Source organism: Mytilus trossulus, chromosome 11 (genome assembly GCF_036588685.1).
Source record: "Mytilus trossulus isolate FHL-02 chromosome 11, PNRI_Mtr1.1.1.hap1, whole genome shotgun sequence".
Classification (NCBI taxonomy): domain Eukaryota; kingdom Metazoa; phylum Mollusca; class Bivalvia; order Mytilida; family Mytilidae; genus Mytilus; species Mytilus trossulus.
In genome coordinates, this window is record NC_086383.1 from 17887479 (window position 1) to 17915306 (window position 27828).

The 27828-nt window shown below is 32.2% G+C and overlaps 1 protein-coding gene across 7 annotated transcripts in view; it reads left to right on the forward strand.

Annotated features, from left to right (window-relative positions):
• Nucleotides 1-27828, forward strand: part of LOC134690808 (aquaporin AQPAn.G-like) — a 67456-nt gene that overhangs the window by 15503 nt on the left and 24125 nt on the right. Inside the window, exon 1 of one of the 7 annotated variants that reach the window (XM_063550879.1) lies at nt 7725-7885. The exons of 2 other annotated variants lie outside the window; for them this stretch is intronic. In XM_063550879.1, the coding sequence (XP_063406949.1) occupies nt 7875-7885 (11 nt within the window). In that variant the 5' untranslated portion in view covers nt 7725-7874. Of the gene's footprint in view, nt 1-7724; nt 7886-8091; nt 8201-18958; nt 19145-25120; nt 25286-27828 lie in introns of those variants that run through there. 4 more of the 7 variants (XM_063550880.1, XM_063550878.1, XM_063550883.1 and 1 more) reach the window with 4 other exon arrangements.

Below are 27828 nucleotides of genomic sequence, written 5' to 3' on the forward strand. Positions count from 1 at the left end.
TCTAAAAATCTTCCTTAAATTTTTCACATACAAATAACAACAAATATTAAGGTTTTCAAACTTTAATTATTTACAAAATAAAAAAAAAAAAACATAATAGAAAGGTACAATTATGATTGATTTGGGAACTGCTTTTGTAGACACCTGCTGTGAAGACTGTAAACTGCATTCTTGATGTCTTTTATTGCCTAGTTTTGTCTTGTAGGTTGCTGTCTCAACGCCACAATTTATTCAATTCAAAGTTGAATGACAAAAATATTCAATCATGCACAATGCACAAATCTATAAATTCAAATTCCAAACTGTAAAATTGTCCACTTGATACATGTACTTTTCTGATAAGATTCGAGTAGGTCGTGGTATATCTTGTCTAACGGTGTTTATCTTATACTTCAAATAACAGTGATACTCTAGTGGACACTAACTGTTTGTAAACAACTAAAAACAGATTATAGTATCACTAGAAACTAATGTTGACATAAGCTAAATATCTACTGAAGATAAAAACAATGAGAGAATGTTTTATCTTGCAATCATCCAATTATTGTATAAATAACATAGCGAATACATTTTTGCTTTATTTGTACTTGTACAAATATCCCACAATTTCTTCAATTCAAAGATCTTCAAAACTTATTGACAAAAATGTATCCTGTTACCCTGCTAATATGTTGAGCAAGCTATGATGATAATGATGTGGATATTTCTTTTTGTGTATCAGTTCATTTCGGGTCTTCTTCGCGGTCCGCGTCTAAAATATTTCAATTTGTTTTAATGAAAAAATAGAGACGATTTTCACAACTAAAGTTTAAGGTTCCAGATGTAAATTGCAGGATAAAAACAAAATATGTACATTGTTGGAAATATAAAATTTATTTGTACCTGCTATACGATACAGGAGAAATGCTCGACGAGCCTCGCTTTTCATCCTGTTTCTAAAGCTCGTACACAATGTACATATATTGTGTATGGCAAGTCAAAGACTTATTAATAAATAACTTGCATGCACAAAACTCTAGCATGCAAAATCTAATTAAAAGCATGATTTCTAAATCTTAATGTAGTAACAATGTAAACGAATTGATGGGAAAAGACGAGATATAATGAGACCACTTTCTAATTCATCCGTCACCGGAAAATAACTCGTCAATTACACACGCCTTTATGACGTCATTTACCAGATAGAGGGGGTCGCCTGTATTCCTGCACTATTTATTTTCATCAAGCGTCTTAGTGATCGTCATTGTGCAGGATAAACTAGAAATAATGGTTGTTATGTAGGTACTTAATGACAATTCCCTGATAAAAGCAATGGTTTTCCAACCACTCGCTCAACATTGGAATGGAAGTGACGACGCCCCTAAACTATAAGTTATATGGTTCGCTACTGACCCCATACGGATCCATAGAGGGTTAGTAAAATCCATAGGGGGTGAGGCCGGAGGCCGAGTCCCATATGCATTTTATTCACCCTCTATGAATCCGTAGGGTGTCAGTAGTTAACCGTATAACGAATTTATCGCACGCTAGACTTTTTCTGTTGCGTTTTGTTGTAAAATAAACAACGAAACACAACAACATTAATAGATGATGTCACCATTACCGCGTCACGAACCCCCTATGAAACTTACTAACCCCCTACGGTCTCATAGGGGGTCACCACGTGACGGCGTTAAACCAATCACAACGTGATAATTTACCCGCGGTGCGATAAGCACAAATGTCGTTCACTAAAACCAGAGTTTTTGACGAAAATGCATCGAACTCGAACGTTGTCTTGTGATACGATTGGTCATCATTATAGAGTCGATGGTATATCAATGATCTTCAATTGGGGAGAGATATTTTGTATTGATATTCGTAAAATGGTCCCTTTTCTCAAGAAATAGACTTCAATTACAGAATTTGAAAATAATCTAACAAATCAATACAATTCCAGGATTAAAAATGAATGTACGCATTTGATAATAATAATAGAAAATAGCTATGAGAATTTAAGCTAATCTTAATTTCCTATCAAATACGAGTAGGATAAGATAAATAGTCCAATATTTTGCTACATAAAGTCCAAACGCAAACATGTTTGCATGTAAGCATATTCATAAATCTACGAAATATTTATAACATGTTTTCTTTCCGTCCAGTAGCTAATATTTCATATATACTAAGGACAGAATAGTTAAAAGAAAAATATATTCAGAAAGATGAATGGAAATAAGCGTTGACTTCAAGGAAAATATGGTGGTCAAGGCAAAGTGTTTTCCTCTTTTCACTGAATAGCTCGCTTACGTACCGTATTTACCTAATCAGTATGTTACTGACATATTTGAATTTTTTAACATTCCGAGATCGTGATAATTTCCCACGGGTGTGTGTTGAATAAGTAAGTTACATGTATGTAAGCAACGCAATTATTTAAATATACGCAGATATATCATTTAATGTCAGATGTGACGTCCTCATTCTGTGCGGGCGTATACAGACAACCTTCCCATCATGCAGCAGGGTAAATAGTTCAGGGTAAAATGTAAATCTTTTGTCACGTGTACCACTATTAATCGAAATCTTATATGATTTGATATACAGAAATTCAATCAATGATAAGTATCATGTCATACCTTCTCCATCAAAAAGTATTCGAAAAAGAAGTTTAGAGTAATACAAGAACAAACGTAATAAAACAATAGACGATATTTTAATTCTAAATAATGGAAAACTTTCAAATCAAAGGGGTGTATGACCTCTTTACGTCACAACAATCCCTTCATTGAAAATGCCACTGAATCATATCTTTGTGCTTTTGTAATTAAAAAAAAAGTTGATTGAAGGTGCATGATAGTTTCTGTTAGTGTTACAAGTCATTTGCAAAAATTTACAATCAAGACCATTCATAGCATATGGTATCGCCAACTGTCAATGGTAAACATCGTTCATTGCCCTTTTGATGACTTGGTTATTGTTGCCGTTGTGTTTAATTCTCATAGACGGATACCCTACACTCTCTTGTATTTAATTTTTCATTAATTCTTAGAGTATTACACTGTACCTTATGGAGGTTCTGAAATAAGTCATTATTGATAAGACCCTGTAATCAGTATAAGCTTCTGAAATATATCTTGATTATTAATTTGGGACAAAGCAATGCTACGGTTAATCTCTAAAAGGTTCGTGTTGTTTATTCTTTAGTTTTCTATGTTGTGTCATGTGTACTATTGTTTTTCTGTTTGTCTTTTTCATTTTTAGCCATGGCGTTGTCAGTTTGTTTTAGATTTACGAGTTTGACTGTCCCTTTGGTGTCTTTCGTCCCTCTTTTAAGAATACATGTAATTGCAACATGTACACCTGCGTCTTATATTCTTTAAATATCAAACATATCACAGTGTCATCTACCTTACGGCTCGTGTTGCTGAACTTTATTTTTCTATGTTGTGTTTTGTGCACTTTTGTTAATAAAAAAAAGAAGATGTAGTAAGATTGCCAATGAAACCACTTTCAGCAAGAGACAAAAATTACACAGACATTAACAGCTATAGACAAACGTAGAACGGCCTTCAACAATGAGCAAAGCCCATACCGCATAGTCAGCTATAAAAGGCCCCGAAATGACAATGTGAAACAATCCAAAGGAGAAAACTAACGGCCTTATTTATGTTCTATTGTTCGTCCGTTTGTCTGTTTGTCTTGTTCTTTTTGAGAAATTACCTTTGTAGTTGTTAATTTCTGTATCATTTTGGTTTCTTGTGGAGAGTTGCCTCATTGGCAATAATACCACATCTTCTTTTTTATATTGTCAGTTTTTTTCTCAATTTATGAGTTTGAATGTCCCTCTGGTATCTTTCACCGCTCTTTTGTAAGTACAATGGTACAATGTATTTTAAATATACGAGTCTTGATGGAAGATCTTTCAATTCTTCCTTTATCTTTCTGTTAGGTAAATTTTCTCTATTTTTTTATTTTTATTCATTTATTTTTCGATTTATCTAAATCATAGCACCATATTAAAATTTCTTAGTCTTTATTTTGTTGGCCTATCTTTCTCAATTGTCTTTTTATGTCCATGTTTTGTTTGTAGATTTAACCCCTCATTATCTTGTCTCAAAACCACATCTTGTCCCCCAAACATCCGTAAAAAATTCAGTGATAATGTTTCCATATCGCTGTATCCCGGACTTTGGGAATGTGATATTTAACATAATTCCTAACTGTACGTGTTGGTATTCAGTGGTTGTTAGGTTAACGTGTTGGTTATAAGATACCACGGTGATGGTATCTAACATACTGCCAATTTCAGCACGTCAAGTTAAAGTATTTCTGTACATTTTGATGTTTAACATAATTCCTAACTGTACGTGTTGGTATTCAGTGGTTGTTAGGCTATCGTGTTGGTCATAAGATACAGCGGTGATGGTATCTAACATACTGTCAATTTCAGCACGTCAAGTTAAAGTATTTCTGTACATTTTGATGTAAAAACTACAAACTATTCTAGTAGTGATGACAGATCTTGAAAGGTCATACATGTATACTTGTCGGGGGTTGAGGTCACGTGGCTGAGGTCAAGGTTAACAAAAATAGTCAATGACGGGGTGTGTTTAGCATGAAGATACATTTATGACAATTGTAACAACGCAAGAATGATTATGTGAATATACGCAGTTAATTCAATCTTTTGTCTTCAATTCCCTTTAGCTCATCCGAACCTTTGCGTCCATTGTCGTCCGTCGTCGTCGCAGTAAACGCTAAGTATTCTTAAATCTTATATGAACCAACTGGAATAAAACCAAAATAGGCTGAATAATTACCAGGTATCATTTAGGTTTTATTTTTTTTGGTTCCTAGTTGTCGAGCAACCATCATAGTCGCCATGGCAGAATAGAGAATACAATATAACATGGGGGTAAAATGCGAATATTTGTCTCAAATCTTGAAAACCATAATACATCACTGAGATACTGTTATGAAAATATGAACGCAGCAAGTTATCAGAATATCAAGATTTCTTATTTTTTAAGACACAAGATCTAAGAAATAAGACATTGTATCTCGTTAAAGGTCCCACAATTTAAGAGACAATAAAAGTTAATCCAAAATACACAGATCACAATATAAATGAGGATTTTTTTGTTTTGTCTATTTTCTGTGTTTTATGCAATTTACTTGGAACACTTCAATAAAATTATAAAAATGTTAACGTAGAAACGATATATTTGTATTTGTTAAAATCATTACAAATATTCTTTAATTTTTTGGGGATATCATTTTTAAACGGTGTAGGTTCGAGATGGATTATTTTGAATTAGAAAATATTATACTGAGTACAACCATACTAAATTCGTCATTACATTTAAATGTACATTTTGTTAGGTGAGGGTGAACTATTTGTTACTGATAATAGATAATCTCATGTTTACCTTTTTCAGCCTACCAATTAATTACTTAATTTTAATTTCTTAAAACAGTGTTTAGCAAATTCAGTAACTATTAGCTTTAAGATGAAAGTTGTTTTCTTCTGTTCATGTACCCCACTATAGTAATTATATTGCTTATAAGGAACTAAATGAAAGTTACATTCAGAAAAACAGGACATGTTCTAAAAACGTATATATATATACAGCGGATATAGACATTTTGTAGGAGTTTTACTAATTATATTACGTATATACATTGCAATGATGCCGTTGGTAACTGAAATGAAATTTTAACCTGCAATTAGACAAACATGATCTTTATACTAAATCCATTGGATGTTGGATGTGTACGGATTGATAATTTAGTCTTAGATACATGATTTTTTTTATTTATTAATTTAGTAACTGTTGTTAGTGACTTTGCACTAGCTGTCAGTCAACTGCGAGTACTCTCAGATCTGTTCCTAGTGTTTTTTGTTGTTGTGGAATGTACGAGTACCCAGCCACGCTCACTTTTATTTACGTCCATCTGATGAGTTAAGCCTTTTTTAACTGATTTTCATAGTTCGTTCTTTCATGTATGTTATACTGTTATACCACTGTCCCAGGTTAGGGGGAGGGTGCGGATCCCGCTAACATGTTTAACCCCGCCTCATATGTTTGTATGTGCCTGTCCTCATTATTAATTAGTCAGGAACTTGCAATTAAGTGGTTGTCGTTTGTTTATGTGTTACATATTTGTTTTTCGTTCATTTTATTTTATAAATAAGGCCGTTAGTTTTTCGTTGGAATTGTTTTACATTGTCATTTCGGGGCCTTTTATAGCTGACTATGCGGTATGGGCTTTGCTCAGTGTTGAAGGCCGTATGGTGACCTTTAGTTGTTAATGTCTGTGTCATTTTGTTCTCGTGTAGAGAGTTGTCTCATTGGCAATCATACCACATCTTCTTTTTTATATGATAATAACCAAACTATTGCTTCACTGAACCAATGTTTATAAATTTCTCTATCTTTACATAAATTAGCGCTGTCACAAGGGAACATAAAATAACGATACCCTTTTCATATTTCATTTTGATTCTGGGCATAATAGAGCATGCTTAATTGTAATTGTATGTATGGAAACCTGTGGTGGTGTTCTCGAAGGTATCCTAAGATTCGTCCTAAGTCATAGATAAGACTGACTTTAGGATGGACTTAGGACACTCTTAAGTTGTGTCTCGAAGCTCTCTCAGACGAATCTTATGTTAGGACGTCCTAAACATTTCCTAAGTCGAAATTTTAAATCTTTAAAGTAATTTTTTGATAAAACCTTTATTAATGGCGAAATTATTTAACAAAATTGTTTACGAATTTAATAATAACATGTACAGAATTAAATGCATAATTACCAATTTAATTATATCAAAAAGGATTGTTATTTAAACTTGAAAACAATTTGTTTTGAAATGAGAATTAAATTTGTAGTGTAATCGTATCGTGAAACACGAAGTTCAAAGTTTAAAATCATGCACAATTTCTTTATATACGAGTTAATAACCGATGGTGCGTTTCATTTCATGTTCATTTTCACGTAAAACAATGAGCAAAAAGCGAAATCCAAACATTATTACACTAGGATGAAGATAGGATGCTCTTAAGACACCTTATTGTGTGTCCTAAAGTTAGGACGAAAAATGAGATATATCATTAGTTAAGAGAGCTTCGAGAACACGACTTAGGACAAAGACTTGTCATAAGATAGACTTAGGACACGTCCTAATCCTAAGATAGCTTCGAGAACACCACCCCTGATTCGTGTTGAAGACTTATGGAATGGGTTTTGTTCATTGTAGAAGGTAATACGGTGGCCTATAGCTGTTAGTTTCTGTGTCAGTTTTCCGCTTGTAGAAAGTTATCTCATTGTCAATCTTTCCACATCTTCTTTTTTATAATAATTTTGGCTGTTACCATCTAATCGTCATTTTTTGGTTATTGTAGGATATCTGTCGTATTGAGAATGACAAAACCCAAATCGTCTTTTATTCATAATACACTATTAAGTTAATCAGCCAATATTTTATAATTTATTAACCCAATCAGAAATTCAATAAATTGTTAGATTTCTTGATTACATAAACATGTACATTTGTATATATACATGGATAAACAGATATTTTTTTTCGCGATTTAAGCTCTCTTTTCATGATAACATTCTCTACGGAATCCGTAAAAGAACCATTTCATGCTTGTAAATCTTCCTGTTTGAAAACTTTATTACATCATCGGAGCATGAAGGCATATGACACGATGACAGCGCCAGTTAGAAATTATATATAGTATTGAATATCTATCAATGATAGAAATCTCACATTGGATTATCATCATTATGTACTGAATATATGGATCGTAGAGATCAATCCGGGTACTTTGAAGATTTTTTTCAAGGATTGTTATTTAAAGAAGTTACTAAAAAACATTTGGAAAATGGTGATAAGGTAAATATAAAGTATTTCTCATTTATTTGGTGGATTTTTTAATTGATGTCGTAAATTAAGCAATATTTAGATTCATCTGGAAAAAAGAACGTGTATCCTAAGACTACGTGTTTTAAAACAGACGAACGTCGTTGGACTGTACATACATGGAATGTATGATATACCTAATTATGAATGTTCAATAAGTGTTCTTTGAACGCACCTTACTAACTAGCAGTTACATGTAGTACATGCGGCTCCTAAAAAAATTGACTTGTTGAATTTGTGTTTCCATTTTTTTTAAATACACATCGGAGTGAAAAAAATGGGTTTCAAGTAAGTTAACGTATTTCATTATTTGTTAATTGATAATTCAATAATATTGAATTAGAACGTTTACTTTTTATGATATTAAAAATTTAAATCAAGATAATTATAAGCAGTATAATTCATTATTTTGATTACGTATTAAAAATATATTGCTGATACCGACAAATTAAAACTAGGAAAATAAAAAGCGATTTTTGTTTTCACGCGAACGAACATTTTTAAGTAGTTTTTCGACACTACTTAGAAAAACATGACACTTTAATAATTAGGGTAGGCGTTGGGGAAATCTGGATTCAGGATATTTTGTTTGTCATCTTCATAACCAGGATATTACTAAATTAGTTAGTGATCATAATATCTTTTTTTTAAGGAAAATACAATAATATATCTATTTTGCCTTGTACAAAGTAATGCTCGTCTTTGTAATGGTAGGAACTTAATGCCTTTTTTGTATATGCCCTTGCTTGTGTAAATACAAAATGCAGTTCTGCTTTTCAGAAATCACCTTAGATGAGGTTATAAAAGGAAGTTCTTTAGTGAACTTTGGACAGAACTTCATAACAACTTGGTGGTTATAACTGAAACATTTGACCAATAATCTCGATACAAATCACATAAAAAATTCCGAATTTGACGACCTAATAAAATGGTCAAGTACAGTGTACATTTACACATAATTCAAACACGCACACTTTTTTTTCATGGACCTGTATCAAAAGCACTCAACATTTATGAAATGTTTTTATCTCACCTAAATAAAAATATTGAGCTTTCTGCAAAATGTTAGAATTCAATGTTGCAGGAAAGGGGTTGACGTGTATGGGGGAATAAAAAGGGCGGGAAGGGGTATAGTATCAAATAAATTGATCTTAGTTAAAAAAAAAACATGATGAAGGCTAGATGTAGAAATATATTTAATGAACTCTTGGTATAAATACTTTATACAATTGTATCAAAGTTTAGTATCATTGAAGATAATTAGCATTTTCTCAATCAGTTTATTATTGACACACAGATATGTATAGGGATAAACAAATAATGGAGTTGATACACATTATATTGTTTGTTGACACAGAAACAAATAATACAATATGGCTCTTGTTGATAGTGATTGATGTTTAACGTTACAAGAGCTTTTAATCGATACAGCAAGAATACATGTTCAATATAACATAAACCAATAAACGCTTTTCTAAAAAGCTTGACTAAGGTTCACTGGGGTAAAGCTGATGACCGTAACTGCATTCACGGTCATCCCAAGATGTCGGATGAAAAATTAGGTAAGTTTTTTTATTGTCTGTTAAGGTGTTTCTACATCATTTTCTTTACAAAGCATACTTTGATACGATGTAAATTTATAAAAGATTCACACGGAAGTCACAAATCTCTACCGAGGAACGTGTATAAAACGGGAATTTGGATTTGAAAAATTCGCTAGGATGACCGTAAATCGTAATCGAGATGACCGTAACAGGATTAGCAATCATAACAAGGCTGACCGTAATTGGTTAAAAGATGACCGTAAATTGTTAAGGATGACCGTAAATTTTAAAGGATGACCGTCAATTCTAAGAAATATTCATATTTGTATTCATAACTGTTTGTCGAGTTTGTCTTAATAGAGGTTCGTTTAGCGGTTATAAATATGTTTTATCAATTTCTTTTCAACTATTTGCTGTATGTAGAGTTTATGACAATGATAGTAAATTGCATATTTCTCGTAAATAATTAAATTTTAAGGAATGACTGTAATATTTTTTCTGTCTATGAAGAATAACATAAAAAATTTGGTGCACACTGAATAACGCGCGTATCGGGTTATTTAACAGTGTGCATCACATTTTTTTTTATGTTATTTCGAATAGACAGAAAAAATATTACAGTCATTTCCTTTAATTCAATTCTAAATTCCATTTTAAACCATAGAAAACCATGAAAAACGTTGATGACGTCACGGTCACATGACTAAATTATGTCTATGGGCTCATAACAAAAAAACGTCAGCCAATCAGAAGACGCGTTACATCCAAAATTAAATTATTTATTGATAACAACGTTAAAATTTGAATACAAATCAAATATTTTATTTTTCCAATCAGGGTCCCAAAGCGGGCATTTATACAATTACCAATAATGAAAGTATATGCAACAAACATTGAAAATTATATAACGTGACAGATATTATAATAGACAAATGACAATAAATTTGTTCATCTGTATAGGAGACACCAATTCAATGGACGGTGCTGTAGGATATACTGTTGATTGCGATAGGCAATAACAGCAATCCTCCTCGTGTCAGAAGCAGATGAACAAAAATAAATAGAGAAACTGAATCCTGTCACTTAAAAAATATTTTTTTTAAATAACAACAATAACTAATTTTGCGAAACATGGAATATAAATCTGCTATTTGCAGTGTTTAACCAAGAATATACACAACTCTTTGCATACAGTTGAGTTCTCACAAGACAGCAGCCGTAGCAATTTCTCTTGGGAATTTAAGTTAATGAAATTGGAACATGATTCAGATGTGATATAAATAGTGTCTGTCTTCGTTATATTTTGTGCAATAAAAGAGAAAATGAACTTCATTTTCAATATTACCAGAATTACATTGCTGACATACGGTCTAAGGTTTGGAGGAGTACCCTGGTATCGTTCTATTTTAATCTGCAAATGGTGAGATGACACCCTCAACTTTGTTAATGATCTCCTACGCTAAAATTTTGTTATGATATTTATATAGATACTTTTCGAAACCATAATTATCCTTAACTGTCACATAAGTGCGGAGCTCTCCTTCTGATTTCTTGGTCAGTTGATCCTTCCAAAATTTTATGCACGTCTCTTTCAATATTTTCCTGATGGTATTATTTGGAATATTTTCCCCATCATTTAGATTTGCAAAACCAGGAAGAGTTTATTGTTCCACCATCCACCTTTGTTGTTATTTGCACAATCATTACGTTTGGAACCATCATTATCATGAAGGAATGATAAAATGTGTTGGAGAAAGCTATACCATGACGATTTATACTGAGAATATAGAGATTTGAATGCTGGTATGCAGGAAATTATTCTTATTTTTTAGTCTAAGCCAATAATTCAAAACAGACCTCACTAATTAAAAATACAGTGGAAACCGACCAAGTTAAAATAAGGCTGCACAATTTGTGTTTTTATTTGTGTCGACCAGAATGAATTTACAAAATTTACTGTGTAGCTTTTCACAAGTTAAATTTGAATACATTTTATCCATGCAAATTAGTTGGTTTCCATATCTAAATTTTGCTATCAAGGGATTGAATGAGCTCCAAATTTCACTTCCATATAGAGGGATAAGCTTAATAGCATGCTCAAAAACATGCATACAGTACTAGTTTTTAAGGATTTAGAGATAATATGCCTATTGATATTTACATGGTCTAGAGATTTTTCCAAATAGTTGGGAAGGTCATTGATGAAAATCTTAATAGGTTAGGACTTATGTTATCTCCTTGTATAACTCCAAACTGTGTAGGGAAGAATTTAATACAAATTGACAGCAATGCGACGAAAGTAGAAGAAACAAAAATTGATTAAGCATAATATTATCCAGCTGAATCAGATTAAAATCTTAACATCTGCCTTGAAATATACAAACAGTCCATTGACAACACCGGATCCGATGGAACTGCAAAATTTATTCGGCATTCAGTTGGTTTGACTGAGATTAAACCTTCCGTAACAAATGAAAAGCAATATGTTCAGTAAATATTCCATTAGATAAGGATTTCAATACGGAAATGAAGTCTTCGTATCGCCCTATCTCTTTTAGTTTTGCTTCAATATTTGGCAATAGTTCATAAATATAAAAAGATGTGGTATAATTGCTAATTAAACAACTCTCCAAAAGACAATTCTCCACTGGAGATCAAAATGACACAAGAATCAACAACTATAGGTCATCGGACGGTCTTCAACAATGAGCAAAGTACATACCGCATAGTCAGTATAAAAGGCACCCTAAATAACAATGTAAAAGAAATTCAAACGAGAAAACTAACGACCAAATAAAGTTCATTTTTAATTCCGTTGGACACCCTTCTTGGACATAATCACCACTGACTTTAAAATTGAAGGAACATCTTTTGAATGCTATAGTTAGTTCTTCTAAATTTATAATTTGGTTTTCACTTGCATAATTTAGATTTTTTACAGGTGCCCTCCAATAATATATATGCAACACTATCGTGCAAAGCAGGTGCAACATATATACACCTGTTTCCTTGGGTTATAAGTTACGGGCAGGTTAAAATGTTTACATAGTAAGCACATTGTCTACAAGATAGCTCATGTTCAAAGCTAGCAAGATTCCTCTTTCATTCGGATACAATTTAATACAGTTGGTGAACTATGTATTTGAAGCAAGTCTTATTTTCTTCTACCTTTAGGATAATGCAGTCTTATAAATACGTTTTATACCAACACAATTAATTATTTGATACAAAAAAGGTAATACAAATACGGATATCTGTTAGAATCGATGGTCATCCTTTATAAATAACGGTCATCCTTTACAAATTACGGTCATCTTTTTACCAATCACGGTCATCCTAGTTTTATGTTACGGTCATCTTAAAAATATTTTACTTACGATTTACGGTCATCTTAGCGATTTTTTCAAATCCAATTTCCTGTTTTATACACATTTCTCGGTAGTAATATGTGATTTCCGTGTGATTCTTTTATACATTTACATCGTACCAATGTATGCTTTGTAAAGAAAATGCTTTAGAAACACTTAAACAGACAATACAAATACTGACCTAATTTTTCATCCGACATCTTGGGATGACCGTGAATGCAGTTACGGTCATCAGCTTTACCCCAGTGAAGGTTGATGTTGTAGTTGTATTTTGATAATTTAATAGAGAAGTAAACAAAGGAAAACGATGTGATGTTCATAAACTAATTTACATAAGTTATCGATCTATACCTAAATTGTGTTAATTGATTGATTGTTAGTTGGTTAACGTCCAGTGGCAAATATTTCATGCTTGTTTAAGGGCCTGGAAAAGAGAACATGTTACTTATCAAACCAAAAATCTCCTGCACTAAACTGGACAATCGTTGTGTTCACTTATAGCTACCTTAAAGTTCCAATGAGGAGATTTAGATTCAATGGCACTAGTGGCGAGCACACGGTCGTGGTCATAACAAAGACGATGTCTAAATATAGAACAAACGAATATGGATTTATATAGATTATACCGTTGGTTTTCCCGTTTGAAGGGTTTTACATTACTAATTTTTGGGGCTCTTTATAGCTCTTTATAGCTTGCTGTTCGGTGTGACCCAAGGCTCCGTGCTGAAGACTGTACCTTGACCTATAATGGTGTACTTTTAAAAGATGATATTTGGATGTAGAGTTTCTCATTGGCACTCATACCACATCTTCCTATATTTATTATATAGTATCACTCTATTTTGTAATTTGATCATTGTCTTACTATAGAAAGAAAAATATTACCATTATCACAAAAATGATAACAACAATAATAGATGTATACATAAAGGAAAGTGTTTCCCTAATAAACTTGAGCGGACGATAACAAAAAGTCACGGAACAAAAATATACCATGTTATTCGAAATACCATTCGGTAAGTCCTAACTACAATGTACGTATACCACACAGCTTTAAGATTATAAATGCACAATATTTATTCCCAAAAAAGTGCTATCGTTCAAATAAGCCGTTTTTTGTCGAAAGAAAATGTGTTAAAATGTATAAGAAATTATGGTTCAAATGTATAATATGCTGGCGAGTAAATTTTATAACAAGCGTTTCGAGATCTCTAGGGACATTTTTGCCCTACCAGTTAAGGAATGACTGTAATATGTTTCTGTCTATGAAGAAATAACACAAAAAAATTGGTGCACACTGAATAAACGCGCGTGACTAAATTATGAATATCGGCTGATAACAAAATAACGTCAGCCAATCAGAAGACGCGTTACATCCAAAATTAAATTATTTTTGTTATGTTGCTGTCTTGTTGACTATTTCATTTGACAAACTAACGGAGAAAAATCTATTAGTTTTATTGATATTTATCGTTTCAAGTCCACATTTTCGGTTTGATTTAACTAGTATCTTATTTATTTCACAAAACTACAAAAGAGGATCGGTATGGGGTTTACAGGATAGAGAAATATGGACCTAATGCACAGAAAGTACACCAAAACATAAAGAATATAGAGGAACAAAAAGTGAAAAAAGAAAAAAAAAACATAATGTAGACAGTTCTAAAATATATACATTTGTAAATATTATGATAATGGGCACAACATAAATAAAGTGAAATTACAATAAGTTAAGGAATAGAGAAGAAAACCCCAAATCATGAACCTCATAAAAATATTGATGTGATCAACATCCTTGAGAAATTAACTTATTTTACTGTCAATGTACCACCTGTTAATATTGTATATTATTCAAGATTACCGATGGTACAAACGCGTGCATAATATGCATTAATGTAGTAACGGATTAGATGAATGCAAAGTCAATTTATAAAGTAGCAGTTTTAAATGTGAAACTGTTTTGCACCATATCTATAAAATTATCCTTGCATCAGGAAAAGGCAAATCATTTGCAATAAAATTTTAATAAAAGTATTTTAAAGAGCCTCCTCATGGGGTTTATGATGTGATCATTTGGCCGTTTATATACTGATCATCTTATTACCAGACCAAACAGGGGCGGATCCACTCATTTTTAAAAAAATGGGGGGGGGGGGGTGTCCCAAACCAGGACAAAAGGGGGGGGGGTTCCAACCAAAAGTCCCCATTCAAATGCATTGATCGGCCAAAAAAGGGGGGTTCCGACCCACGGACACCCCCCCCCCCTGGATCTGCCAATGCCAAATATTTCATGATTGTTTGATTATCTTGTTGAGATGATTAAGTAATTGATAATGATTTTGTGATTATAATGGCAAACCATTTGTGATCATATGATTAAGTTAAACACCCCCACGAGGGCCTCATTAAAGAGGGTGGTATGATGTAATAAATAATTGTGATATTTTACCATGCATGTTTTATATGTTTTATATGTAATTCATATTTCATGTGTGACTAAAATTATCAAACTATGTGCTTTTAAAGTATGAAGAAGACGAGAGGTTAAAAAAGAGTTGTGAGTTTTTAAATATTTTAGAAAAAAAATGAATTGAAATATTTAACTGATCATTATATTATTCGTTACTTTTTCGACCGTGCATGCGTGTAAATGTATATAGTATGCAATTGTATAGTATGTTAATTGAAATGAAAGAAAAAAATAAGGCACCTTGTATATTTTCCTTTCGAAAAGTGAAAATAAATGCAACGCACTATTTCGTATCCGGTTGATCCCACATTAAAATGAACGGTAGAAATTTTAAGTATTATTTCCTTAGACATTTTTAAAAGATGTGTTAGAAAATCAAACTATCATTATTAGTTCAGTATAATTTTGATCCTAATATTCCTGATGTAAGTAATTCATCTTTTCTGAATCTATACTGCATTCTCCACAATATATTATCAAAAGTGTAAATATTGAAATATTTCTAACCTTTTTATGTATGTACAATATGTAAACAAACAACCTAACAATTATAAGATTTAAACTGTTTAACTGAACCTTCAATTACCCCGGTTTGATAAACTTTACATACACGTATTATATATCTTGCTCTACGGTACGGGTTTTACTCATTACTGAAGACCGTACAGTAACCTATATTTTAATACTTCTACGTCATTTTGATCTCTGCTGGAGAGTTATCTCATTTAAAAACATTCAACATTTTTTTTGATAATTAATGATCACCCCATGTAACCCCGGTACAAATGAATCCGGACGTTGACGCGTGCGAAGCAAAAATCTGGACAACATTTTGGGATGAACACAATTGCGGACCCATCTCTAGAACTAATGTGAGTATATTTATATCAATGTGCATACATGTAGCATTATGCATATAATATCAAGCGTACGGATACATTAGATGCTAATATAAAAAAGAAGATGTGGTATGATTGCCAATGAGACAACTATCCACAAAAGACCAAAATGACACAAACATTAACAGCTATAGGTCACCGTACGGCCTTCAACAATGAACAAAGCCCATACCGCAAAGTCAGCTATTAAAGGCTCCGATAAGACAATGTAAAACAATTCAAACGAGAAAACTAACGGCCTTATTTATGTAAAAAAATGATCGAAAAACAAATATGTAACACATAAACAAACGACAACCACTGAATTACAGGCTCTTGACTTGGGACAGGCACATACATAAATAATGTGGCGGGATTAAACATGTTAGCGGTATCCCAACCCTCCCCTAACCTGGGACAGTGGTGTAACAGTACAACATAAGAACGAACTATAAAAATCAATTGAAAAAGGCTTAACTCATCAGATAGACAAAATAGACAAAAAATACAAGTGGACGTGGCCGGGTACTTATACATCCCGACACAAAAAGACACATTGAACAGATCTGAGAGTACTCGCAGTTATCTGACAGCTAGTTCAAAGCCACTTACAACTAATAAAAAAATCTAAGTAAAGCTCTTTCCAACATGATTTGATAGTCTGTTCCTATCTTGTGTTTTACACCAATGTTCTGGGTTAAGATCAAGACTATAATACGGTGGTTGTCTTCGATTGGTGTCTGCAATGTTTTGAATATTGTGTTTCTGTGTAATTTTTTTTTTCGGTTTTAAATTAAATCAAGTTTATTTAGCCTCTTCGGTATGTACTTTGCTTATAAGCGAACGTGATACGTAAGCATAAAGTAATGAGATGGGGAAAATGAAATCAGATAGATAGTCGCACGTGCCTATTCGTCCACTCGGTTACGCGAATCTGTAATTTGTCGAACAGTAATTTGTTGTTTGTTTTTTCTAACCAATTTACACACTTTCATGAATATAATAATATAGTTTGTTTATATGTTGTGTTGCTGTCCCACTGTCCCAGGTAAGGGAATGACTGTGCATCCATAAACATGTGTAACCCAGTCAAATTCTGCATGTGACTGTGCGAACCTGGACCATCATGTATTTCAAGGTTAATGGTTTTGTACATAAATCAGGCCATTGTTCTCGCTTCAATTGCTTTGTATTTGTCATTAGGGGCTATTGTGGCTTTTAACATGTATGCAGTATGTGTCTTGTTCATTGTTGAAGGTCTTTCGGTGACCTGTAGTTGCTAGCTTTGTGTCATTTGGTCTTTGGTGTAGAGTTGTCTTATTGGCACTCACGCCACATCAATAAATGACACTTCGTATAAACTATGAAACTCAAATATCTCCAAGTGTATTTCTACTATACGGTGGTCAATTAGATTTTTTTAACATAGTTACACATTATTATAAACATACAAACACCAGTTGTAATAAATATTCTTTATGCAATAGAAACATGTATTTTGAACTTATTGGCACTAGATCGCGCGTTTTCTCCCAAATATTTATCCATCAAAATACAATTATATATCAAAACAAAATCTTATTATATTGAAGCAACATATATGAACAGTAGATGTTGAATTTCCCTTTAAGAAACAAATTACCAAGGTAAACGTTCGTTGTATTCGATTTGAACGCGTCAATGTCCGTAGTTATTGTATTGGGGACCGGTGTATTAGGGGTTAATCGGGGTGATGATCCCAGAAATAAAGAAAAACGTGGTGCGAGCACTGAAATCGGTTTATATAACTATCTGTCATCTGCTGTTCTTTTGAAAGTAGATCGGCTATTTATGTAGTCCGTTTATTAAAATCATTTGTATGTAGTAGTTGGTTAAAAAAAGACAAATGCTTAGCTTACGACAAACATACATTCGCATACTTGATACTATAATAAGTAAGTCAATTGTAGTATGTACATTGAAACTGATTGGTTAATATTGAAAACTTATAAAAAAAATCAACGAGTTTTTTTGAAAAGTTTTTTTGCACGAACTTGACGTCATTTCCGTATTTGAAATTTTCTCATTATTTTCTTTAATGTTTCTCTGAATACCTTTGCAGGTTGGCAATACTTTTGGTCCTTTATGAATCGTCGATTCTATTAGCTCTTCAACGTTTCTTTCATGTTTTGATTTTTATAGTTTCTTCTCGAGCAGTACGCAAGACACATTAATTGAGCATCGCGTTCAGAAATAAAAGAGAAAAAAAAGATACCAGAAATGTCTTATCAATATCTTTCACTGTCCTTTGTTTAATGTTGACAACGCATCATTTTCTGAACAAGTAAATTCAAATTTTATCGATCCATTGTAAAATTTTCAACAGACAATCAGCTAGTATTCATTTATCATATTTATTCGGAAACACGTACACAATTAAGCATCCTTTTGAATATTGCTCTTTACACATCAGAAATTGATGACATGCATATCTGGTTAAATTTTAAACAATTGAAACAAAACAAAATCGTCCATTACAGGGTTATACAGGTAACCCATTGTCTATTTATTTTCAATTAACCGGAAAAATCCAGTTGTCATATTCAACTCCATTAACTATATCTACAGGAGCTAGGACACTGGCCGTTGGAGGGCGCTGCATTGTTCAAGTTAAAATTCAATCGATAATTTTTCAATCACAAAAATTGACGACTCTGTTTTGAACTCTTAGGCTATCTTAAGTCCGAAGTATCTTATCCTTTGATTAATCATAATCATTAAATAAATACGATGCACAGATGTTTCATAACTATGTCAATCTAGTGAATTTAGGTGAATGAAACCAATTGTGAAATAGATTTCAATAGGATGGGTTTAGGATGTGGAGTCAAGAACGTAGAACTTGTCGCTTACATAGGAAAGCAAACTCAAGGGAGTGAATCCAATGAAAGGGCAACAACTCAAGGGAACGAATCAAATTCAAGGTAATCACCGTGAGTGTTTACCTTATTTATGTTGTGAAAAATGGAGTTATTCGGGACTCAATTTGTTGTTGTTTTCTTTTACTGTTGTTGTGTTCTTTTCAACTTCTTTCTCTTTGTCATGGTAACGTCTGTCAGTAAGCAAATTGTCATTTTTCATTGTTTCCTACGTATTTTTCTTATTAGATGTTGTCTCTCATTGTCAAAATTGCATTGTGGTTAATATTTTGAAAAACGGTACAGCAAAACGTTTTGATTGGTTAAAAAGAGCCTCACATTCAACCAATGTCAAGTCTTTATTTTCTTTTTTTTTCTTTTTTGTCGTGAAAAAGAAATAACCCATAAGCGTTTTATTTGGAAATGGCGAACATTGATTTTTTTAACAATTGAATTGACCGACACGAATGCGCGTTGCGCTTGAGTGAATGTTCAGTCTTGTTAGACCATGATTTGAACTTTTTTTAATGTGTGAAATTATTCATTTGTATATTCTACAAATTCTAAGGCTCGGGTTGTTGTCTCTTTGATACATTCCCATTTCCATTCTACATTTTATGTTCGGGACTAGAAACAATCAACAACAAAACATAGAAAATTCTTTTAATAGATGTCGTCCTATTTTAATGTCGGTGAAATAGATTGTATTAAAATGATTACAGTTTTTAAATGTAGCCAATCTTATTTAATATTTAGTAATCTTTTTAAATAGGATTAATCCTTATTTAGACGATCTGGTTTATGCTAGTGTTAAAACAATACAAAATCATACATAAGGCTCTTGATGGGTGTTTACAAAATAGAGAATAAAGGACTAAAAAAAACAGAATAAAGTGAACCAAGGAGCTAAAATATAATGAATAGAATTAAATATGGATAAAAAGTATAAAGAAAAGGGGAAAATGGACATATTTTTTTTATATAGATTAGACCGTTGGTTTCCCGTTTGAATGGTTTTACACTAGTTATTTTGGGGCCCTTTATAGCTTGTTGTTCGGTGTGAGCCAAGGCTCTGTGTTGATGGCCGTACATTGACTCGTAATGGTTACTTTTTTAAATTGTTATTTGGATGGAGAGTTGTCTCATTGGCGCTTACACCACATCTTCTTATATCTATATCAATTAAAGAATACAAAATGAAGGATCAGCATATAGACCCTCGACCATTACAAGTTTAGAAACGTCATAAAAGATTTAACATTGCCAGATATTTTATTTTGAACTAACCCTAATAATCCAGTCGTATATACCATTCGTTACAAACAACCTATTGGAAATTTGGTGGACACTGACCGTTGCAGTAAGCTGCATTATTCGACTGACTCATATAATCCAGTCGGTATATTCCTTTTTTTTAAGATCTGGAGAACACTGGTTTGATCTCCATATTAAGTATCAGATTAGCTTAAATTATCCTTTGGTCAAACTTTTAATTGAATAAATAGGAAGCACAGTTGTTTTATAAGTATTTCAAGCTAGTGAATTTATTTGAGTGTGTCAGACATACTATTCAGATGGGAGTTAAGAGTGTAGACCTTGTAGGTTACAAGGGAAAGCAAGCCCCAGGGAGAGAATCAAATGAAAGGCCATCAACCCGAGGAAGCGATTCAAATAAAAGGTAATCACCGTGAGCGTTTAGTTATCTAGTTTATTTATTCATGTTGAGGGGGGTTCGGAAGCCTAGTGATCTAAGTAGTAGAATTACTGTATCCCTAGCCTGTCAATACCGAGTGAGTGAGTTAGAATCCCGTACGTGCAAGTTATGTGCATGCGTTCGACACCAATCTTAATTGACTAGGATTCTCAGTTGTCCTACTGAAGGTCGATGGTTCTCTCCAGTCACTCCGGCTTCCTCTATCATTTAAAACTGACTGAACGAAATAGCACAACAGTGCTGGATGTTGCATTACACGCATATCAATCAACCACTCAATCAATAATTATGTGGGGAAAAATTAAGTTAAGCGATACATAATGTGTTGCAGTGTTCTTCATTGTTGTTTGTGTTTCACGATATTGTCTGTCTGCAGCTGTCAACACAATCAGGATTTGTTATTGCATTAAGTATTTATTTATATTCCATTTTTTATTGTCAGAAATTCACCATGCATAATCGGTAATAGTTTGAAAAAGGGTAACGTTTTGATTGGCAAAAATAAATTAATCTCAAATTCAACCAATGAAGTGGCTTTTTATTTGTGTTCAGAACAATTCTTTACCTTTATTTGCATAAACAAAAGATGACCATAGAATCTTTAGCGATTCATCAACACGACGGCGTGTTGCGCTTGAGAGAGTAATCAAAGTGTTGCGCCTAATCTCTTTATGATTTTCGATAATCTCGAGATGAATCCTACCTTTGCGGGGATAACCTTTATGTCGAAAGGTTCCTGTCTCATTGAAGTATAATAAATTCCCAGCAACCATTTCATTCAATGAATTTCCTAATTTTCAATATAAATGTGGTACAGATGTTTTAACTTGTAGCTACTCTAAGTGTCGCTTGGTTTTTATGGAAAGCTGCATACTTAACTTTGAAAATACAATTGATTTGTATCAATAACCGCTGACAAAGGTACTTCCATTATAAAGCATTTGATGTTACACGTATTGCGTAATTTATCAGACTTATAATGTGACGTAATATTTAAATAAAACAGATGTGGATGATTTTTTTGGAAAAATTCAATGTATAAAGACTCTTAAATTAATGTCATTGTCCTCAAATTCACATTGCACAAGCTTTAATCTTCCATTTATCGACAAATACAAATGATAAGTGTTTTGAGATAAAGGGATTATTTCAATACTAATACAAGCACAAGGACAGATTTTATTTTACCATGAGTTTACTGTTTATAGTACATACCATCAGGGTCCAACCAATCACGATTATAAATTGCAGCAGTCGTGATATTTTTGCGCACACTTTTTATTCAATTTTGTATAATCTTTAAAGTTTTAATCTTCTACCAGTGGCGGATCCAGAATTGTTCATTAGTGCCTAAGAGGGGTCATGCTTCAGTGATTCCCTGTATAACCAACCAAATTTTCTCCAGATATGGGGTGGGGCGCCCCCTCCCCCCCTCGGTCCCCTAAATCCACCTCTGATCAGTATTTTATTTGTACATGTACTATTTTATATTCCATTAAGGAAATCATACATTTCTTCATATCATTTCATATGGCAGAAGTTTCAAACTATCACATATAAACAATTCAAGTATTTTTTAATCATCGGATTTTAGAAAAAAAACATAACATATATATTTCTTTATTTTCACATAGTTTTTTGGACCTTTCATGCATACAGTATCTTTTGAAAAAAATCGGATCCAATTTTTTTAATCGCATTTTGACCAAGATTTCAAGTGGAGCAATAAAACAATAAACGAAAAGGACAATTTGTTTTCGTTGTTGATACCTATGACAGACTGGCATATTTAGTTCGTTTGAAAATATACATGATTTGTTTTTTCCATTTCACAAAGAAATAATGCTTACAAAGTCGAACAACACTGTTTTCTAAATGGATTTACCTGATTTATAAAGAAAGACATTTAGAGCGCAGAAATATCAGAGAACTACAAAATGTATGCTTCCATACCTAGTTCACATTAATTGTATTTTTTATTTATTTGCATGGTTTCCTAAACAGTCTTTAAATCCTATTAGTATAATCTTTTAAACGTCACAGGAGTCCTTATTACAAGGCATTGAAAATCTACTGGAATTAATTCAAATATCATGTTTCATGACATAGTTTAGGTCTAATCAAAAGAATGAACTTGATATACTTACAATAAGTACTATGTTTCTTTCACATCAGAGAAAGATTTGAAAACTCATACCATCCTAATCATGTAGCTGTTTATGTGCATGTTCCGAACACAAAGCTTACAAAACAGGGATATAAGTAAAAGTGCCTGGCATCTTTTTCAATCGGAATCACACAAGTTGTCATGTGGAGTCAGAGTGCAAAGGAAATATATTTCTTTTTGACATCCTCGCATAGATTGGATTTCCCGCAATATTATATAGGCGAAGATGTGGTGTAAAACACCTCCAAATCAATCAATCAATAACCAAAGAGTCTATAGCCGCCGAATGCATATATTCTGGTAACCAGTAAGGTCAAATAAAATTGTGAATAAATAGGGAATGTGTCAAAGAGACAACAACCCGAACAAAGAGCAGAACACAGCCCGTTTTCGCTAATGTTAAAAGAACTTTCTCATTCAGTTGTTCAGGCTTGATCTTGTGTTTTAGTGGTTGAAGTTTGTTGTTATATATCACACTAACTTTGTTCTTCGTTTTGTTTTATATATATTAAATAAGTTTCCTCGTTTGTAGAGTTTTACATTTTTCATTTAGGGGACTTTTATAGCTTATTTTGCAATATAGATTTTACTCGTTGTTGAAGGACATACGATGACCTTTATATGTTATTTTGTTTGTCTTTAGTCTATGATGGAGAGTTGTTTCATTGGCAAACATACCACATCGTGTTAGTCTTAGTTCGTGTCATGCAAGAATTTGATTGGTTTATACGAGGGACATGATTTACTCTATCCCATGGCAACTACTCTATTACCCTTCACGGAAACGCCTGATCAAGTGTGCGCGCCTTTATTGATTTTGTAAGGTTGTTTTATACAAGACCTCAAATTTGAATATGCAAATTAGTAGACAGCAATAACAGAACATTATGTATAATAAACTGAATAATACATTGCTATTAAAGAGGTTTTTGCAGCAGATTGGCTTAACCTCAGTTGACACTGTTTTCTTAGGGTATTTTAAAATCTACTATATCAACTTTTTAGCTTACATACTGTTTTATAAATTACTAGCACAAGTACAGGAATGTCAATGGTGTCTGATCAAACAAAAGAAGTTGTAAAATATTATTTTTATTTTATAAAAATGTAATATATCAAATACATCTGTTATGCTATCATATAGGATGTGTTTCAAGTAATAATCCATTATTAACAGTGACCTTGTATTCAACGTCGCAAATCACTTTACATTAATCAGGATAATAGCGACAAAAGTAATGATTTTTCACATTAGATAAATGATAAATTTCATTCAAGAAAAATGGCATTATCTTATTTGACGGTTCGATTATAAATTGCTGACTCTAGAATAAAAAAATCATTGCATCTAAGATTCAATCTACATTTACACAAGGTCAATGAGTCCAGAAGAGAGATTCCGAAAGGTCATTTCTTGAATTAGGGCATATAATATCATTATGAAAAACTTTTGAAATCATATGATATGAGCAATTTTTTTCACGATTCATGATCACGTGCTTAAAAAGTAGACATGTTGACCAAATGCATTTCCCATCTTTCATTTTACGCTAAACCTTTTTAATTCTCACCTGATCGGTTACTCTGTGGACTGCAGGCGTACACGATACTTCACGTGATTTGTCAATTATCGAAACTGACAATCGACAATACAATTTCCGCTGGACTTTCTGCTGGAGTTTCTTATCACAAAAGTAAAATATGCCATAGCTCTAGCAAGGCGAAAGATACCAAAGGGATTCAAGTATAATTGATAAATGATTGATTGCTGTCTGCTTTTAAATATTCATAGTATTTCATGAATATTTAGCTAGGACTATGATATTAATAATAATAAATAACCCGGATATGAACAATTTTCTTTGATCAAATAATACAACCAAAATTGCAAATTTCGTGTTGTTGGGTTGAATGAGGATGTAAAACCTACACCACCTTTCCGTCCTATAAAACACTAAAACAGAGGTATTTTTCATTGATGATATTTACGTAAAAGAAAGAAATAGTAAATTAAAAAGCTATTAATCAAACAATTTATTTAAAGACCGCCCTTTATAATTACGATAAGATATATGAAGTCCACCACAACTGCAGCTATTTGTATATTTACCATTTATATCAACGTTACACAGTTAGCTTACATAGGATACAATACGAAATCTTGGGCAAATAAAGGAAAGTTAAATTTTAAATGACCATAACTTATCAGTAGATACTGTAAGAGTTGTATTCTTCTTAATCTGGAGTGGTCACTTAATTTTTAGCATTTGTAACTGTGTGTGTTTTATGGTTGGATCTCGAGAGTACTAGCTTTACGATATAGAAAGTTATAAAGGTAAATTGTGACATTTGTAATTAATACTTATTGTTTTGCATGAAATAGTTTCTATTATTATAGAAAATATAGTACAAATGTACTTAATAATTTTCAACGGTATTTTCAAACATGGCATATACGTGTCTCTCATTCTAAGACAAAGTTTGATATTCTGGGGGGAGTAAGGGATAGAAGGATCTTGGAAATAAATTTGATTTTTCGCCTGGTAAGAACTGGAAGTAATAATCTTGCTCAAGTCACTGAAAATAAACATTCTACATATAAAAATGTATGACATAATTGTGAACAAAAGTGAAAATACTTTTTTGAGCAGCTTTGTCGATTTCTACTTATACCAAACGTTTATAATTTTACTTTTAATACTGCAGCTCTAATAATTTTTTTTTATATAATTTTCTTTCTTACTTTAAAAGGACAGTTACTTTATATACTTAGTATGTTCAAAACATTGTTTTTTTACATCAATAAGGCCGTTAGTTTTCTCGTTTGAATTGTTTTACATTGTTTTTTTACATCAATAAGGCCGTTAGTTTTCTCGTTTGAATTGTTTTACATTGTTTTTTTTACATCAATAAGGCCGTTAGTTTTCTCGTTTGAATTGTTTTACATTGTTTTATCGGGACCTTTTATAGCTGACTATGCGGTATGGGCTTTGTTCATTGTTGAAGGCCGTACGGTTACCTATAGTTGTTAATGTTTGTGTTATTTTGGTCTTTTGTGGATAGTTGTCTCATTGACAATCATACCACATTTTCTTTTTTATATTGATATTATGCCTTTTCCTCACAAATATGGGCTCATATTTTAATTTGAAAATTTAGATGTCTTTAGGAGAAAAACAGATCGTATTACACTCGATGCGATGTAAAATCTTTAATAAATATTAGAGAAATATTCATTAAAATCAAATGAATAATATCCTTGATCTACAGGTTATATTCTTATATCTTATTTAATTATCTTTGTTTTTAATACAGATCCCCTATGGTAATTTATTTACAAGTTAGAAGCAAAGTATATAATATATTTAAGTGCGATGCGCAAACATTAATCAATCGCCAAACCTCAAAAACTTTCAAAATGGAAATTTTACAAAAAATCTACCGCAACCTCTTTTAATTTCTAAATATCTATAATATAATTCTATATATTTTATGCTAAAGGTTTCTATATAATATTGAAAACATACTATTTAAAACACAAATATACGATTTAAAACGACTTTTTTATAGTAAAATTCTGTAGTTGTGACCATATCTATAAATTGATTAAAATAAAATTTAAAAGAAAGAGGTATTAAAACTTGTTAATTCGTTATTTGACAGCAAATGAGTATTTATGTAAATGTACAAAATGTAGTTGACATGTAGACGCTCCTTAAATATCAACGTTTACAAGTATCTTAACCGGAACTTGCGCAGACTGATGCACTCTGTAATCAATCTCAGCCATATGAACTTCTCGAAGTCACGCCAAAATGGGAAAGGCGACATTCTATAAACATGTACAAATTTGTATTATTTACAGAAAACTACTATCTTATCTTTGATAAATATTGACTTGTCACACTTACCTTCGACTTATCTACCTTGTATACATGTATCCATACTGTTTGTCAACAAAGCAAAATCCAACTTGTTAGAAATCTATCGCAGATACACGCCAAGTTTTCAATGGATTTAAAAAAAAAATTGAGAACTTACATGTACATAGCATTCATTTACAGGATAGTACATTTGTAGTTAATAGTTAACCATGATACTGTTGTTTTACATTTGAATTACGAGTGTCAGTATACATGTATGTATGCTTAGCTAGACAACTCGTGCAACCTTTTGTTATGCTAAGTATACAATATTCTGATTGCTAACTTATTATACGTATATATAATACTCTCTTTTTTTTACATCTGATAATTTGAAGTCAAACAGTTTTGATCAAGAATGCTTCACAAAATATTGAGTTATTGAGAGTTTAACACTGAAGAAGTAATACATTCAAAATCATATCAATCAAAAATAAGATCAAAGATGCTGCTAATCCAAGAAAAAAAATTCTCGGTTTTACAAGGAAGAATATTTATGATGTAAAAATCGCGTCAAAAGCGACATAAAAACTGGCCATTCGAATCGCATTTGAGAAATTTCTCCTGCTGAACCTCCTGGAAATTAGTGCAAGTTACGCTTTAATATTAACGTAAGTAACACATTTTGGGCCAATTTGATGTTACATCTTTCATCAGTATAAATATTAAATTAAGTTCGGAAATATTTCTGCTACAGTACTATAATTGGTATATTATTTAACTTTCTTGCTGACTATTTTGATAAAATTGCCAATTGCGAAACTAAACTTCGACAAAACACAGAAGACACATTATAATTTGATTGTGACTTCAAGGCTGATATATATATATACAATTAAGAGGACGAGTTTTAAGAACTAAAACGGTTGAAATAGCGTAATTCTCGTTTTATATTACGACAGTCAAACCTATTTACAAATTGATTTTTTTTTCACAGTTCAATGTTCATTTGAAA